The 14522-nt window shown below is 34.3% G+C and overlaps 1 protein-coding gene across 1 annotated transcript in view; it reads left to right on the top strand.

Annotated features, from left to right (window-relative positions):
• Window positions 1-5376, top strand: part of FYB2 (FYN binding protein 2) — a 96191-nt gene extending 90815 nt beyond the window's left edge. Inside the window, exons 17-20 of the mRNA XM_003265134.2 lie at window positions 487-580; window positions 3842-3998; window positions 4116-4149; window positions 4478-5376. Coding sequence (XP_003265182.1) covers window positions 487-580; window positions 3842-3998; window positions 4116-4149; window positions 4478-4499 — 307 coding nt within the window. The 3' untranslated portion in view covers window positions 4500-5376. The remainder of the gene's footprint in view (window positions 1-486; window positions 581-3841; window positions 3999-4115; window positions 4150-4477) is intronic.
• Window positions 5377-14522: the final 9146 nt, after the last annotated feature.

Raw genomic sequence — 14522 nt, 5'->3', positions numbered from 1 at the left:
ACTTAGAAATCCACACAAATTAAGCTGCTTACTTATTCTTACTGGTTTCCATTAAATAGTCTGAAGGTGAATGGGAACATTTATAAATTTCCTAAACATAAAAAAATAGTTATATCTCTAAGTCTCATTCAGACAAGTTTCTTGTTTACCTTCATTTGTTTAACTAATGTGATTTTATTCCAAGTTATTATCTTGGCATCAAACATATTTTTTTAATTGTGGGGAAAAGCAATTGGTATTACCCTGATCAGTTGTTTGACAGTTTGCTCTAATGGAAATATGTGTGTGTACTTGTATTATGAACCTACACAGGCATGTGTACATATACACAAATACAGATGCATGACTTTGTGTATTATTTTATATAAAATTATGCACACAAAAAATTATACCTGAATTTATCCTGAAATGAAGTGACTTTGTAGAGTCAGAAACTTAAGAGTTTTATTATAGTACGTTTTACCCTATCTGCATATTTCTTGCTAGTTTCTCTCCTAGAAATTTCTTCAAAACCAAGAAGCAAAACCTAGAAAAGAACAGAATGAAAAGAGAAGAAAAACTATTTAGAGAAAGGTTTAAGGTACGTTCTCTTCTGAAGGTAAAAATTAGCAATATTAACAGCTAGGAGCTTTCATTAAAAAAAAAAATCTGTAAGTATGCTGTGCCTCTGCCTCTCTGAGATACAGACATGATCTTTGACACAAAAAGCCAGCATTTCATTCCTATTTTTGCCTGATACATTTCTATATTGTTATGTCTGTACATGCTATTCCTTCTTCCTGGAAAAACTGCTAAGTTGTTCTTGAAGGCTCTGTTCAAATGTCACCCACTCCTCCCTAACTCGTCCAGGTTAAGTTATTCCTTCAGCACATTTTATATATCTATTTTACACATGTCTTTTATAACACTGATTAGTTGTATTAAAGCATTGTGTGTATGTGTGTGGTGTGTGTGTGTGTGTGTGTGTGTGTGTGTGTGAATCTTGAACTAATTAATCTCTTGAGTCCTTTTTGAGAAAGAAACCCTGTCTCATTCAAGTTTGTTCCCCAGGGCCTGACATAAAACTGTAAGCATAGTGTTTGGTAAATGAATGCCTAAATAAACAAGCAAATGAGTAACAAAATGAACAAATGAATGATGCAGCATCCGAAGCGCTCTGCCTTCTTATTCTGTTATTGAGTCCATGGGACATTTTTTCATTATTCTAAAGCTCAAACTTCCCTGATTTCATATATTGTCAAAGTGAGGATTATTAACTATGAAACATACTGAGCACCTTCCATGTGCTAGACACTGGATTGAGAGAGACAAAGTGTGCATCCTCCTCATAGTCACTACACTGCCTAAAATTTTTCAAAAATTCCCCCTTGCAAAATGGTTAAAGTTTAGGTTTCTTAACATGGCATAGAAAGCTCTTTATGTCTTGACCTTTGTGTATCTTCCTGGCTTTATCTCTTGCCACTCTTTGCCTTGCACTTTCTGCTTTGGCAACAAACTGCTCATAGTTCTGTCCCTTGAGTGAACCTCCACCTCTATCTTTGTCTTGCTATTTCATCCCTCTAAGTGCTTCCTTGGTCTGTTCCAACTATCTGATACACCTTTGCACTTTTCTCCATCTGACTAGCTCTTGTTCATTTATCAAGCCCCAGCCGAGGAATCTCCTCTTCTCCAGGAAGACTTGCCCAAATCTTCTAATTAAATAAATTACTCTTCTTCCGTTTACCTATATACTTGAGCAATCTCTAGCTTATCACACATTAATATAATTGGAATTACATGTTCATCATATTAAACTATGAGCTCCTAGAGGACAAAGGTTATTTTATTTGTTTGTATCCATGTGCAGAGCAGAATAAGGCTGCTTAGCATTTTGTAAACATGCATAAAATATTTTTTAGATGAACTAAAATAGGAATGTACACAAATCTCTCATAATCACTGATAATTCCTGTTTGAACCAAAGCTGACTGGGGTTACTATATCTAGAAATTGTGATATGTTATTATCTACTACAACCCTGATGTTATTTGATTAATTCAAAAACAATTACTGATTGAAAAGACCCTTATATTCCATCCAATCCTTTTTTACCTCTCTCTGTGTTTTTGATTGTTTCATGTGGGAAAGACATTCCATTTCCTGTATATGTGTATAATTCCATTCTTATTACCTGTAGTGGGTTTCCCTGATAGGTCATTTCAATAATTTTTATCCAGCTCAAATCATAAAACATTGGATAACTCATTTGTGCAAGGCACTGAGGGTACAAAGATGAATAAGACTGTCTACTATTTTCATTTGATAAGACAGTATGTTATTAAATTCTATAATAGGAATAGATATAAAGTACAGTTAAGACAGTAAATTATATATGGCAGTCATAACAGCCCTCATGTGAAGTGGTTAAGAGAAAGAAGAGTATTTCAAGTAAACAGCATGTATTCAAGGATTGTCATGTAGCTTGATGCAGCTTCAGTAAAGGGGACAAAGATAGAGGGATAGGGAATGACAGTATGCAAAGGACCCCGAATGTCAAGCTAAGCAGTGTGGATCTCATCCTGAAAGCAAAAAGGAGTTTTTAGAACTTTATAAATAGAAGGGTGACCTAATTAGCTTTGTATTTTAAGAAATCACTATGAATTCACAGTGAGCAATGGCCTGTAAAGGATAAAAAAGTCAGTAAGGAAGCGATTACTTTGTTAAGTAAAGGAAAAATCTATCTTGTATTTCTGATCTCACTTGGTATAGGTTGATCTTGTAATTTATGATCTGAACACAGGACACTTCTAAGAGTGGAAGGAGGCACTCTTAATCATAATAATAAACAGTTATAGATAGATAGATACATTAGTTATAAACAGACAATATCCTGGGCAAAAGGAGATATTTGGTCACGCTAATTTGGAGAAGTAGGTACCTGTAATCTAAGCTGTGTATTCTGGAACTATTTATTTGTGGTCAACAGATTTCGGTGCATTAGAAAGTGATGTGCTGCAGATGTATCGGTCAGTTTGTCAGGAAAAGATTCCCAAGGTCAGGAATTGAATTTCTCAGGAGTTTCTAACAAAATGCCTGCCTGCCTGTGAATACAAAAGGAGACTGGGAATTGCCCCCAACTGGATACAGCCAATTCCCACTACTTTAAAATAACATGTAGTATAGCTATATATAAGAATACATAAGCCCACACAGAGAAAAAGCATGGAAAGAGTGTCATCTAGAAATGATAGGTATGTAAGAATATTATAAGCTTTAAGGCACTACACAGAGGTTTTAGTAATGGAACAGTTAACTACCATCCATGGTGCTTAATTCATACCTATGTTACAACTCGTCCAGCAGGGCTCATTCTAGTACAATTAAATAACGGTTGTGCAAACACTGGGGTCTGTCCAGGGATAGGGTGCGGGGAGGGAGAGCATTAGAAAGGATGGCTAATGCATGCTGGGCTTAATATCTAGGTGATGGGTTGATAGGTGCAGTAAACCACTATGGCACACATTTACCCATGTAACAAACCTGCACATCCTGCACATGTACCCCATACCTAAAAAGAATAATTTAAAAAAAAAATTTGAGAGAAAAAAAATAATAATGGTTTGAAAACATTTTGAAAGTATAATCATACCAAACAAATGTGAGATTGCACCATTTTACTATTATTTTCTTAAATGACTTTCCTTTAACTGTATACTTTCCTATCTTCTCTTCCCATATGTGTTACTTAACTAGTCAATAGTATCTTGAGTTTATTTTGAAGTTACTATATTATATCCTCCATTAATTTTGTTATGAAAAATAACTATGCAAGAATGCTCTGATTAGTAATTTCTCATTTCAGTACGACAAAGACATTATTGTCATCAACACAGCAGTGGCCTGTTCCAATAATTCAAGAAATGGAATATTTGATTTGCCAATAAGTCCTGGAGAAGAATTGGAAGTCATTGATACCACCGAACAAAATCTAGTGATATGTCGTAATTCTAAAGGCAAATGTAAGTTTATTTGCTTATCTTTCATAACATTTCATTGTTTTTAAAAAATCTTAAAATGCTTTTTAAAAAGTATTTTCTCTATAACTTTCAAATTAACAGTGATTTTTGTTTCTATAGATGGATATGTGCTCATTGAACACCTAGATTTCAAGTAAGCTGTTTGATTTTATACTTTAAATCATGAGTTCCTAAAACATTGTTGTATACATTAGTCTCAAGAGAAGACTACTGAATTTATTGAAATTCAGATAAATTTTAAAAATTAGACATGCAGTGCCCTATTCTATAAGGATTATGTTGGAAGAGAGTTTATTATTGTCTCTCCTGAGTATGCTATCAAACTTCTCTACACAGCTTTATAAACATTTTAAAAGAACACAAACATATTAAACTAGATCAGAAATTCCCTAGAAATCTCCCACTCAACTGTTTCATTGTCCTATATTTTAAAATGTTTGCATATTTTTCTTTTTTCTCAGGCATCAAAGTTGGTCACCTTAGAAAGATCAAGATCAAATGCTATGGAGTGCACAAGGGAGAACTAGTCCTAAGAGCCTAGTCCTGCATTACATCAGTTTCAGTTTACATGTCAAAATTTTGAGATGGTGGAATCTGAGGAAACTTTCGTTCTGAACTTAAAAGAGAAAAATAAAAACAAATCCTCAACATTTAGATGTTGGTTTTACTCCTAAAAGGTTATCTTTCAATGTCTATTTCAGTATCTACTTCACTGCCAGTTCAAGAGAATGTGAAACAGTATGTGTTAGCATTTGAGCACTTATTTAATGAGCCATATCCAAAGTTAGAAATCATGCCTTATGGCACCTAGTCAGTTGTGCAGATGGTTAGTTTGCTTCTAATATTAGTACATGAGTGTTTGTAATTTCTAGATGTTGTGCATTCAAACTTGGTATAATTTAATTCTGAACAGTAAACAGTGTAACCAAGGTCTTTTAAATACTCAAGTTTAAGGTATAATCTTAATTATGGCTCAGTCTTTTAAAAAAGTATAAATGTCCTTTTACTTTATCACAAAAATAAACTCATATGAATACTGTTCCACATTTGTTTCTTTTGGGAACAGTTTGCCAAAAAATAATTTATTCCTAAATTCACCCATCATTTTAAGAAGTGCCCAAATGTACTTAACAAAATAATATATATGCTGTATTGCTTTAAAACATCTTTTTGTCCAAAATAAGAACAATTGTCATTATTTTGTCTATGCCCAAATAACTATTCAAATAATAGCGTTCATATGTACTTTCATTTATATGGAATTAAATAAAAATTTAAAAATTTTGAGCTGTAACATCTATTCTGTTTTTTAAATGAGGTGCACTGCATGTCAATAAGAGAAATAAATTCTACATATGCATTTAACAGTTTCAAATTTTCAAGTGGCTTTTTCAGCACTGAAAAACTGGAGAATTTCACTCAGTTCTTTAAGCAGGGTTATTCTGGCCTTCACAAGTGTGATGGAATTTGTTTCCATGGCCTTGTTCTTTATATTGAGGCCATTTTTTTTTAAGCTTCTAGGTTCTTTTATCTTCCTTTTCATGTTCCAAATGACATTTGTCAATAAAGGCCAAGCTTATTCTAAAAGACAGGAATCAAAGATATTCAAAAAGTTCAGAGTTTACAGAAGGAAATCTGTAGAGATTATTACAAATAACATAAGTAAACAAGATATGAATGGAACAGCTAAAGGATTAAAAAATATTTTACAGAGAAGGTAACACTGAAGCTTCATCTTTAAATATGTTTATTAGACAAGGAACAGAGATGGAAGATCCATGCTCTGTCTGATGATTGATTGATTATGAAGAAATTCAAAGTAAATGGAGCGTAGAATGTCCAGTGGGAAATGGCAAGAGCTGTTTGGAATGGGGTAAGGTGGGGCTAGAATGTGACAGACTTCACTTGTACCTTTTCCTTTAAAGAGTAAGGAGTAATTTAAGGGTTAAGCAGGAAGAAAATGCCAGTTATTTGGGGGACAGGAAGAAAATGCCAGATACTTGGGGGATGGCAAGCAATCACCAATATGGATAATAGAGAAGAGATGAATTGTTTTTGCAATATTCTAGGCAAAAGGGCATTACAGCTTAAGACAGCAGCAACTGAAATATATGGCACAGGAGCCCCATTAGAGGTATTACAGAGGTAAAACAGAATGTCTTGATGACTAATTAGATGTAGCGGTGAGAGAGGAGAATTAGAGAATGGCTTTGAGACTTCTTTTCTGGGAGATGAAATTAAGGCTGGTACCAAAGATTGGAAATATATTTCTGCTTAGACTAGAGACCAAACTCTGGACCCCCTGAACTAAATCTACCACCCAGTGAGAGGCAATTGCAGCCCTCTCCTGCTCTCCAGGACAATAATTGTTAGAGTAGGCATTGCAGAAGACAAGGCTAAGTATGGTCTGTGGGCAAGAAGAGTATATGACTATGTTGAGCAGAAATCTTTCATGCAGTAATCCTGTCCAACAGAGAATCATATACCATACATCACTCTTGCCACTTCACCAAGCCATTAAGCCTTTTAAATCTTGGAGTGACAGTGGGACTAAATTTGAATTCAGATAGGTTTGTCCCCTGCACTTTCCACCTCGTTACATGGCCCCTTGTTCTAATTTGACTCAGCTCTTTGCATCTCAATTTCCTCATTATTAAAACAGGCCTAGGCCAGGCGCGGTGGCTCACGCCTGTAATCCCAGTACTTTGGGAGGCTGAGGTGGGCGGATCACTTGAGGTCAGGAGTTGGATACCAGCCTGGCCGATATGATGAAACCCTGTCTCTACTAAAAATACAACAATTAGCTAGGTGTGCTGGTGCATGCCTGTAATTCCAGCTACTCAGGAGGCTGAGACAGGAGAATCGCTTGAACCTGGGAGGCAGAGGTTGCAGTGAGCTGAAATCATGCCACTGTACTCCAGACTGGGTGACAGAGTGAGACTCCGTCTAAAAAATGATAAATAATAATAATAAAAAAAAACAGAGCTAATAACTCTCATTTGTCTACTCACAGGGTAGTTGTTATGCTATAATGTAATAATATAAAAGTAGTCTAAAATCCTGAATACACACTACTGTATAAGTGGTGTCATTTTTGTACCTTGCTTTTTCTAAAGTTGGAAGACGCTGAAAACAAAAATACATTTTTAAAATTCAAATTGTAAGACTTGAAAGAATGGCTGTTAAGTAATGTTTTTGCATAGACAGTTCAGGATTAAAAGCCTATTAAATAGCATATACTAAAGTATAAATTATTTTGTCTAATATAAACTAGTACCTAAATATTATTTATTGATATGGTATAGGTTTTTAGAAAACATGATGGTTTTTCTATCCTTTCTATCCATACTTAATGCAGTTATGTTTCTATTTCATTAATATCAGCCACATTTCCTCCATTCTTGGAATCAAAGCATCAAAACTATATTTCTCACATTATTAATCTGCAAGGTTTCAAAATATAAACACCATAACTGAGACTTCAGTGATATTCTAAGCAGATGTCATCTGTCTCCTAAAAACCCTAATTGAGCATAAAGCTTCAATGGAAAGACTAAGTTTACCTTTTATTGTCAATTTTGTATAAAAATATAGTAAAGATAATGGCATCATCAGATAAAAGGCAGCATAATAAAGCACTTTACTGTAACAGAGACTTAACACTGGCCTTCTCATAAACCCATTGATAGATAGGCCAGGCCCTCCAGCAACCTTAAGATGTCCCAAGACCTCCCTTCCCACTTCTGAGTTTCTCTGTGATATACTCACTCTTCTAAGATGTCATAGCAACCTTCTTGACCAGGCCTTCTCCTGCAAATCTTCAAAACTTTTAAAAGGTATATTCTAGGGGGAAGAAATGGAAGAGGAAAAATATGAACATACAATAATAAAACTAAGAAGTGGCTGCTTATTATGGGTGAGATTTTTCTCAGATTCTTTAAATTTCCTTCACTTCTCAAATTTCCTATAGGAAGCATCTATTATTTATGCAATTTAGGAAATAAAAAATATTTTCACTAATAAAAACAAATCCATTCTTTTCCTTCAAGTTTAGAAAAAGCAACTTGAAAACTTTACCTGTATATCCTGATTTTAATATGCTTGCATTTTTCTTTTTCATGAGGGCTAAAGTATGTTTTTCAAAAAGCACATAGTCCAGGTGGGCCCAACTTAATCACATAAGCCCTTAAAATTTGAAAAGGAAGGCAGTAAAGTCAGTCTCAGCAAGTCAGAAACATGTAGTTGAAGAGGAAGAAGAAGAGATCCAAACCATAAGCCACTTGTTGCTGGTTTTGAAGATGAAGGGAGCCATGGGCCAAGGAATGATGATGGCCTCTAGAAGCTTTAAATGATTCCTAGCCAACAGCCAAAAAGGCAACGAGGACCTCAATCCTACAGCAGCATGGAACGAAATTCTGCCAACAACTCAATGCAACTGGAAACAGACTCTCCTCCACAGCCCAGCCCTATCAATGCTTTGGTTTTCAGCTTGTGTGACTTGAGGCAGAAAAACCAGCTAAGCCTGCTGGATTTCTGACATATAGAACAATAAGATAATTTGTATTTTAAGTTGTTAAGTTTGTAGTAATTTGTTACAGCAACAGTAGAAAGCCAATGCAATAGCTCAAGTTAAAAACTGTAATGTACAACTAAGATGACAAAAATGAAAAAAGATGGAGTGAAATCGCCAATGAATATAGGCAATCTTTTCCACTAATAACTTTCCTGTAACTATTAGTTGGCGTGCAGAATACCAGCATAATGATGGAGCAGAAACAAAAATGGCTTTCAAATGAATCAGAGACTTTAATTTGATTTTGCGAAAAAAGCTTATAAGCAATCAGATAGGCTGCTTTTCTCTTTTGTGTTTGTTACCTATGAGTTTCATACAGTGCAAACATTAATTAGGAAGAATCTGTAACTATGAAATGCTAGGTAATTCACGAAGACATCTTTTCCATATGGTTACTGAAAGACAAATCCTTCCCATATCATTTAACACTCACAAAAAGTTATAACAAACAAAACTGAAATTTGAATCGGAGTTTATTTGAAAAGAAAAGCACTGGAAGTCCGTTTTTTTCTTGAAACCAATTACAAAAAGTGGTCCCAACTTCAACAATTAAAAAAAATTTTCAATAAATATATAATGAAGTACTCCAATGGGTCAATATATCAACCTATGGATTTTTTTTTCTTTTTCAAAGGTAGGCTAAGAATGAATGAATGCAGGATTTTTTGAAAAAAAGTAAATATTATATCCTATATTATGATTGTCATGACACAACCAAACGACTGTTAATTTTCAGTTTTATTTGTTGCACTCAAAATCCACTGTACATTTAAGCACACATGACAAAGAACACAACCATTCTTCCTAAAACAATAAAGGTACTATCCTTAGAGTTCACAGTTCTATAACAACTTTACATTAAATGTTCAAAACATTGTACAACCACAGATATTTGTGAACAGTCTTGAGAGCTGTATTTTGGTACATTAAGGCAGCTTCAGCCAACATTTTAAGAGATTCTGAGTATTTGTTACAACACAGGACAAGTTTGATATTTGAATACTTGAGGTCTCAAGAAATATTAAATGTCACCTAACACCACCACAATTTGTGAAACTGTGATCTTACCTAAAAATCAAGATACTCATCCTATCAGTATCAAAGATACTTATTTTTTTTAAAAAAAGGAATTTACACTGAATGTGGGGATATAAACCCTGTATTTAAACAAGGGCTTTCAAACAGTTGCTCACACACATCTGTGAGGTAGCTTATTATCCACATTTTGTAAATGGAAAAACTAAATGAGGTTATGTGACTTGCTGCTGCTTCAGCAGCCAAAGGAAGAAACTGATTCCAAGTTAGATTTTATTCTTAGCTCTGAGTTGTTTCCTTGACAAACTTTTTAAAGGGTTAAAATATAAAAACTGCCATTCATTGCATTCATTTTTAGAGCATGAGAAGGTAGCCAAATGTTATGTTTACCAAGGTGACTTATAAAGTCAATCAACATGAAAGAAGTAGGAAAACACATTTAGTGAACAACTTCTGATAGTGATAGTGAGAGGTTTGACCAAGGGCACTCAATCAGGCAGATGCAAACAACATGATCATTTGCAGGAGGCAGATCTAAGGAGAACTGAGAGGGATTAGAAAACAAGAAAATATAGTTTAAACAAGTTTTTAGTATTACTCTTCTTATAATTTAAGGGAGAAGGCACAATTTAGTGTTTTGTTTTGTTTTGTTTTTAGAACAGTGGATCTCTTTTCCACTTTAGGAAAATGTTATCTGTCTAGAAAAATGGCCATTTTTGGTAGCGAAACTTATTTTAAAGAAATGTGTAACTGTGAAAAATACACGTTTAAATTAGTAGAAAAAAAAATTAACAATGCAATTCTCCTTGGCTAGAATGTTTTTGTTCCTCCTTGAAATTTTAAATCAACACAAAGTAGCAACCCTCCTTGCCCACCTCAAAAAAGGTCACACTGTATGCACTGTATGAACCTTGTCAAAATTCTATGTACTATTCAAAAAAGTTTTCATGCCAGGATATTCTCCAAATTCTTTTTTCATTTTTTTTCTGGAGAGTACTCTATTCTAGGATTTAATTACACTTTAAACATAATTGAAATTTACCTACCCTGCTTGTCCAAACAATCAAGAGCCACTTCCATAAAATCTAAACTACTTTAGATATAAACCATTTTTACCAAAAGTCACATACATAGTCACAACTGCAAACTGGCATTGCTATGCAAGGCTGGCAGTAAACATTAACATTAGCTTGCAAAATTAACACAGGCCTACAGTCTGATAACTCTTCTAGACCCAGCCTGATTCTTATCAGGCTATGGCTGAAGAAGTTTAATTAAAACTCAATCCAGTCTAGACTGTGCGACCTGTTCTTTGTGCTATTACTGTTCAGTGGCATCAAATGCATCATAATTACAGGTGGAAAGGCTAGTAAGGATGCCAGCAACTTGTTTAAATGAAGTTTTTATAATTTTTAAAGCTCAAACATAAGTACATTTCAAAGTTTTATAAGGTTTGGGAGAAACTCTATCAAGCTAATAATAATTCAGTGTTTGTAAATTAGAAATATATTCTATGAAAATAGTTATATCATGTAATATACATACAAAATGAAAAATTATCAATCTGCATATGAAATTTGGATAAGACTAATTCAGATAATAGTCAAAAACTATAACAATTTAGACAGGGACTGGGGCTAGTTTTCTTTTTCCTTTTTTTTTTTTTTTTTTTGAGACAGAGTCTTGTGCTGTTGCCCAGGCTGGCATGCAGTGGCATGATCTTGGTTTATTGCAACCTCTGCCTCCCAGGTTCAAGAGATTCCTGTGCCTCAGCCTCTCGAGTAGCTGGGATTACAAGCAGCCTGTCACCACACCAGATAATTTTTGTATTTTTAGTAGAGACGAGGTTTCACCATGTTGGCCAGACTGGTCTCGAACTCCTGAACTCGGGTGATCCACCCACCTTGGCCTCCTAAAGTGCTGGGATTATAGGCATGAGCCACCACGCCCAGCCTAGTTTTCCTTTTTCAAAAATGATTGTGCTGTAAGAATCACATAAAATTATAAGAAGAATCATGTTTTAAAGTTTCTTCAGTATTTTTAAGCACCCTCAATAACTTAGAAATACTTATAAAACCCAATATGCCAATCACAAATACTTCAGATAATTACATCTCGTTAGTACAATCAACTGGTTAAAATAAACTAAGAACTATTTATTTAAGACTACTTTATGTCACTCTAAGACTTGAAAGCAATACATCTGTGTTTATTTTTATTACTCAACCACTCTGATGTTTTATTAATTCAGACTGTTCTTCCCCAGAGGAAAGGTGGTTTCCCATAAAGAGCAATTGATCACTGCTAGATACCTGTATGGTGTTAAAGCTTTATGAAGAGCTTTCTGGTCCTGCTTCCTCATCTGGAAATGGCAAAAATGCTTTCTCTGGTTACTTCTCAAAGTTATTGTAATAGTAAGTAAACAATATGAAGGGTCTCTAGATCGAAAAATCACTATAAAAAATGTATGGAACACTTTCATCACTCCAAATTTGTAATGCTTTGCTTCATGCCAAATGGACATGATGTTTCACCGTGTTTGGTTTTCTGGATGATTTTTGCCATTTGCATTCCTCTGGCAGCTGTATTTAGAAAAATATTCAAGTATATACCTTTGACATGCCTCACCAAATCAAAACAGAAACATTCACACTTGTATAAAAACTCTAAATATATAAAAAGTGAACACTAACACAAATTGTATGGAAAAGCAGAAAAGAACTTTAAAGCTCAAAGGTACCTTAGAAGTGTTAAAATCTACCTTTCTCATTTTAGGAGTTATAAAAATGAGGCCAAACATAGGATGTGACTTACCAATAGATTGCACATATCCCTCGTCCAGAGTTTTTAATAGAGTCTTTGAGAACTACTATTAAAATAAATTACATCCCCTATTTAAAAAGCCACAGGGTGACACAGGAGAACCAAGTAAATAAATTCAAGATTGAAAAGGTTTGGGTCTTTAAAAACAAATAAACAAAAACAGACAAAACTGTGAACATGTCTAGCATTTAGATACTGAGCTTTTACAACCATTAATAGGATGTAAATTATTAACCAGTGAATAGACAAAGTGGTGTCTGTGGCAGGCATGTTCCAGGTTTTTACATTTTATAAACGTAAAGTGAGGTGCCTACATTAACTCAGTACACTGCACATTATTCGATGCTACAGATAAATCCAAACAGATCAAAAATCTATAATAGTTGTTTATGATTATTTTCTAAACTATGTCTCATTTAACAGTAAAAATCAATTTGTATTCCCTGAGTACAAACTGGCCAGGGAATAAGAAAAAGCAAACCCAGAATTATAAAACTGTCCTGAAAAACCCATTTGCAGAAAATGGAGAATTGTTTGTGCCACATATAGCCAATACCCTGACATAGAAATACAATTATTTCTGATTAATTTAGGCTCCTGGATTCTCTTTATAGATAGCTAGTATAAAGGAATGTAAACACTAGAGATTACAAAAGTGTCTCTTAAAAGGTTAATCAAAACAAAAACCCAACTTGTAAATGGTTTGCCTACTTCCCTCCCTGCATATTCTATTTGAGAAGGTAGCTGTTCCTACACTGAAATATAAGGAATTAGATCTTCATATGGTATCCTAAAAAAAGTATTTAGAAAATGTTCACTGACTACACATTTTAAAAGTAAGAATCAGTGACACTGATTCATTACCCACAGAGCCATAAGCATGAGTCACTAGTCTCTTAGACATTTTTTTTTAACAAGTAATCTTGTTTCAGGTTTTTCAGTCACCCATCCATAAAAATAATGTTGCACTCAAATAATAACACAAGATGATTAAGAAAACCAAGGTGTCATGAAACAAGTTGCAGACATAGAAAATTCTATTTAATCCAGCATTCACTCATGATGAACACATGTGCAAGTTAAAACAAAATGATTCTGATTTTCAATCAGATTCTCCCAACAACCAGTAAGAGAAAAGGAAGTGTTAATTATTAACTACCCTAATTATGGCATTCTGGGACAATATTTTCTTAAAAAATGTATTTCCCAAATTTGCCTTTTTTCATGGGATATTGAGTTTTTTAAAATGAAAAATTAATTTGGGCAAAGTTCAACAAAGTTATATGGCTTTCTTTTTTTCACAGTAAGACCTGTCAAAGTCTTTAATGCTGACATCCACTGTCATCTTCGAGGGGAAGAGTAGCATGCAACATTTTTCAAACTTAGTCCATGCAATCTTTTTTTCTGTGGAGCATCTCACAGGATATACTTTGGGAAATGCTGTTCTAGAACTACATGGAGTCCATTTCCATGATATAACTAAGGCCTTATCTATAACCTAATAATAGAAGCTCTTCTCCCGAGTCTTAACTGGAGGAAATTATTCTTAGCCCACATCTACCTACCACATCCAGAGTTTGCAAGACTGAATTGTGGAAATTTGGGGCTAATAACTGATTCTTTCCCTCTATCTGCCCATGAGCAACTAAAAGCCTGCTGTAACAATGTTCTAGCTCTAATTGTGCTGGACTGCGTCTCCTGAAATCTTCGCTCTAAAAACCAACCACCTAGATTCACAAAATAGCTGTTTTAAAAACATACACATAAAAGAGCCCCAACTGTGACCATTAGTTCTCCTAAAATTCAGTAGGTAAATATCAAACTACAGCTGTTCATAAATACTGTCAAGAATTAGAAAACAGTAAATAATTAACACTCAAAAAACAATCATCCATATAAGGTAATTTTGACATGAACAACTTTTTAATATCTGACCTATTAGACTAATGGAGCTAAAACACCACTGGATTCCTTCTGTTTCTCTGCCTTCAAAATTTTTGTGGATTTTGTCATTGGGGTTAAGTAATCTGATTAGTTCCTTATTTCTAAGATAACTCCATTCATAATCAGGCAAA

The sequence above is a fragment of the Nomascus leucogenys genome, chromosome 5, assembly GCF_006542625.1.
Source record: "Nomascus leucogenys isolate Asia chromosome 5, Asia_NLE_v1, whole genome shotgun sequence".
Lineage (NCBI taxonomy): Eukaryota > Metazoa > Chordata > Mammalia > Primates > Hylobatidae > Nomascus > Nomascus leucogenys.
The sequence above is the reverse complement of the archived record's forward strand: the minus strand, read 5'-3'. Positions and strand labels throughout refer to the sequence as shown.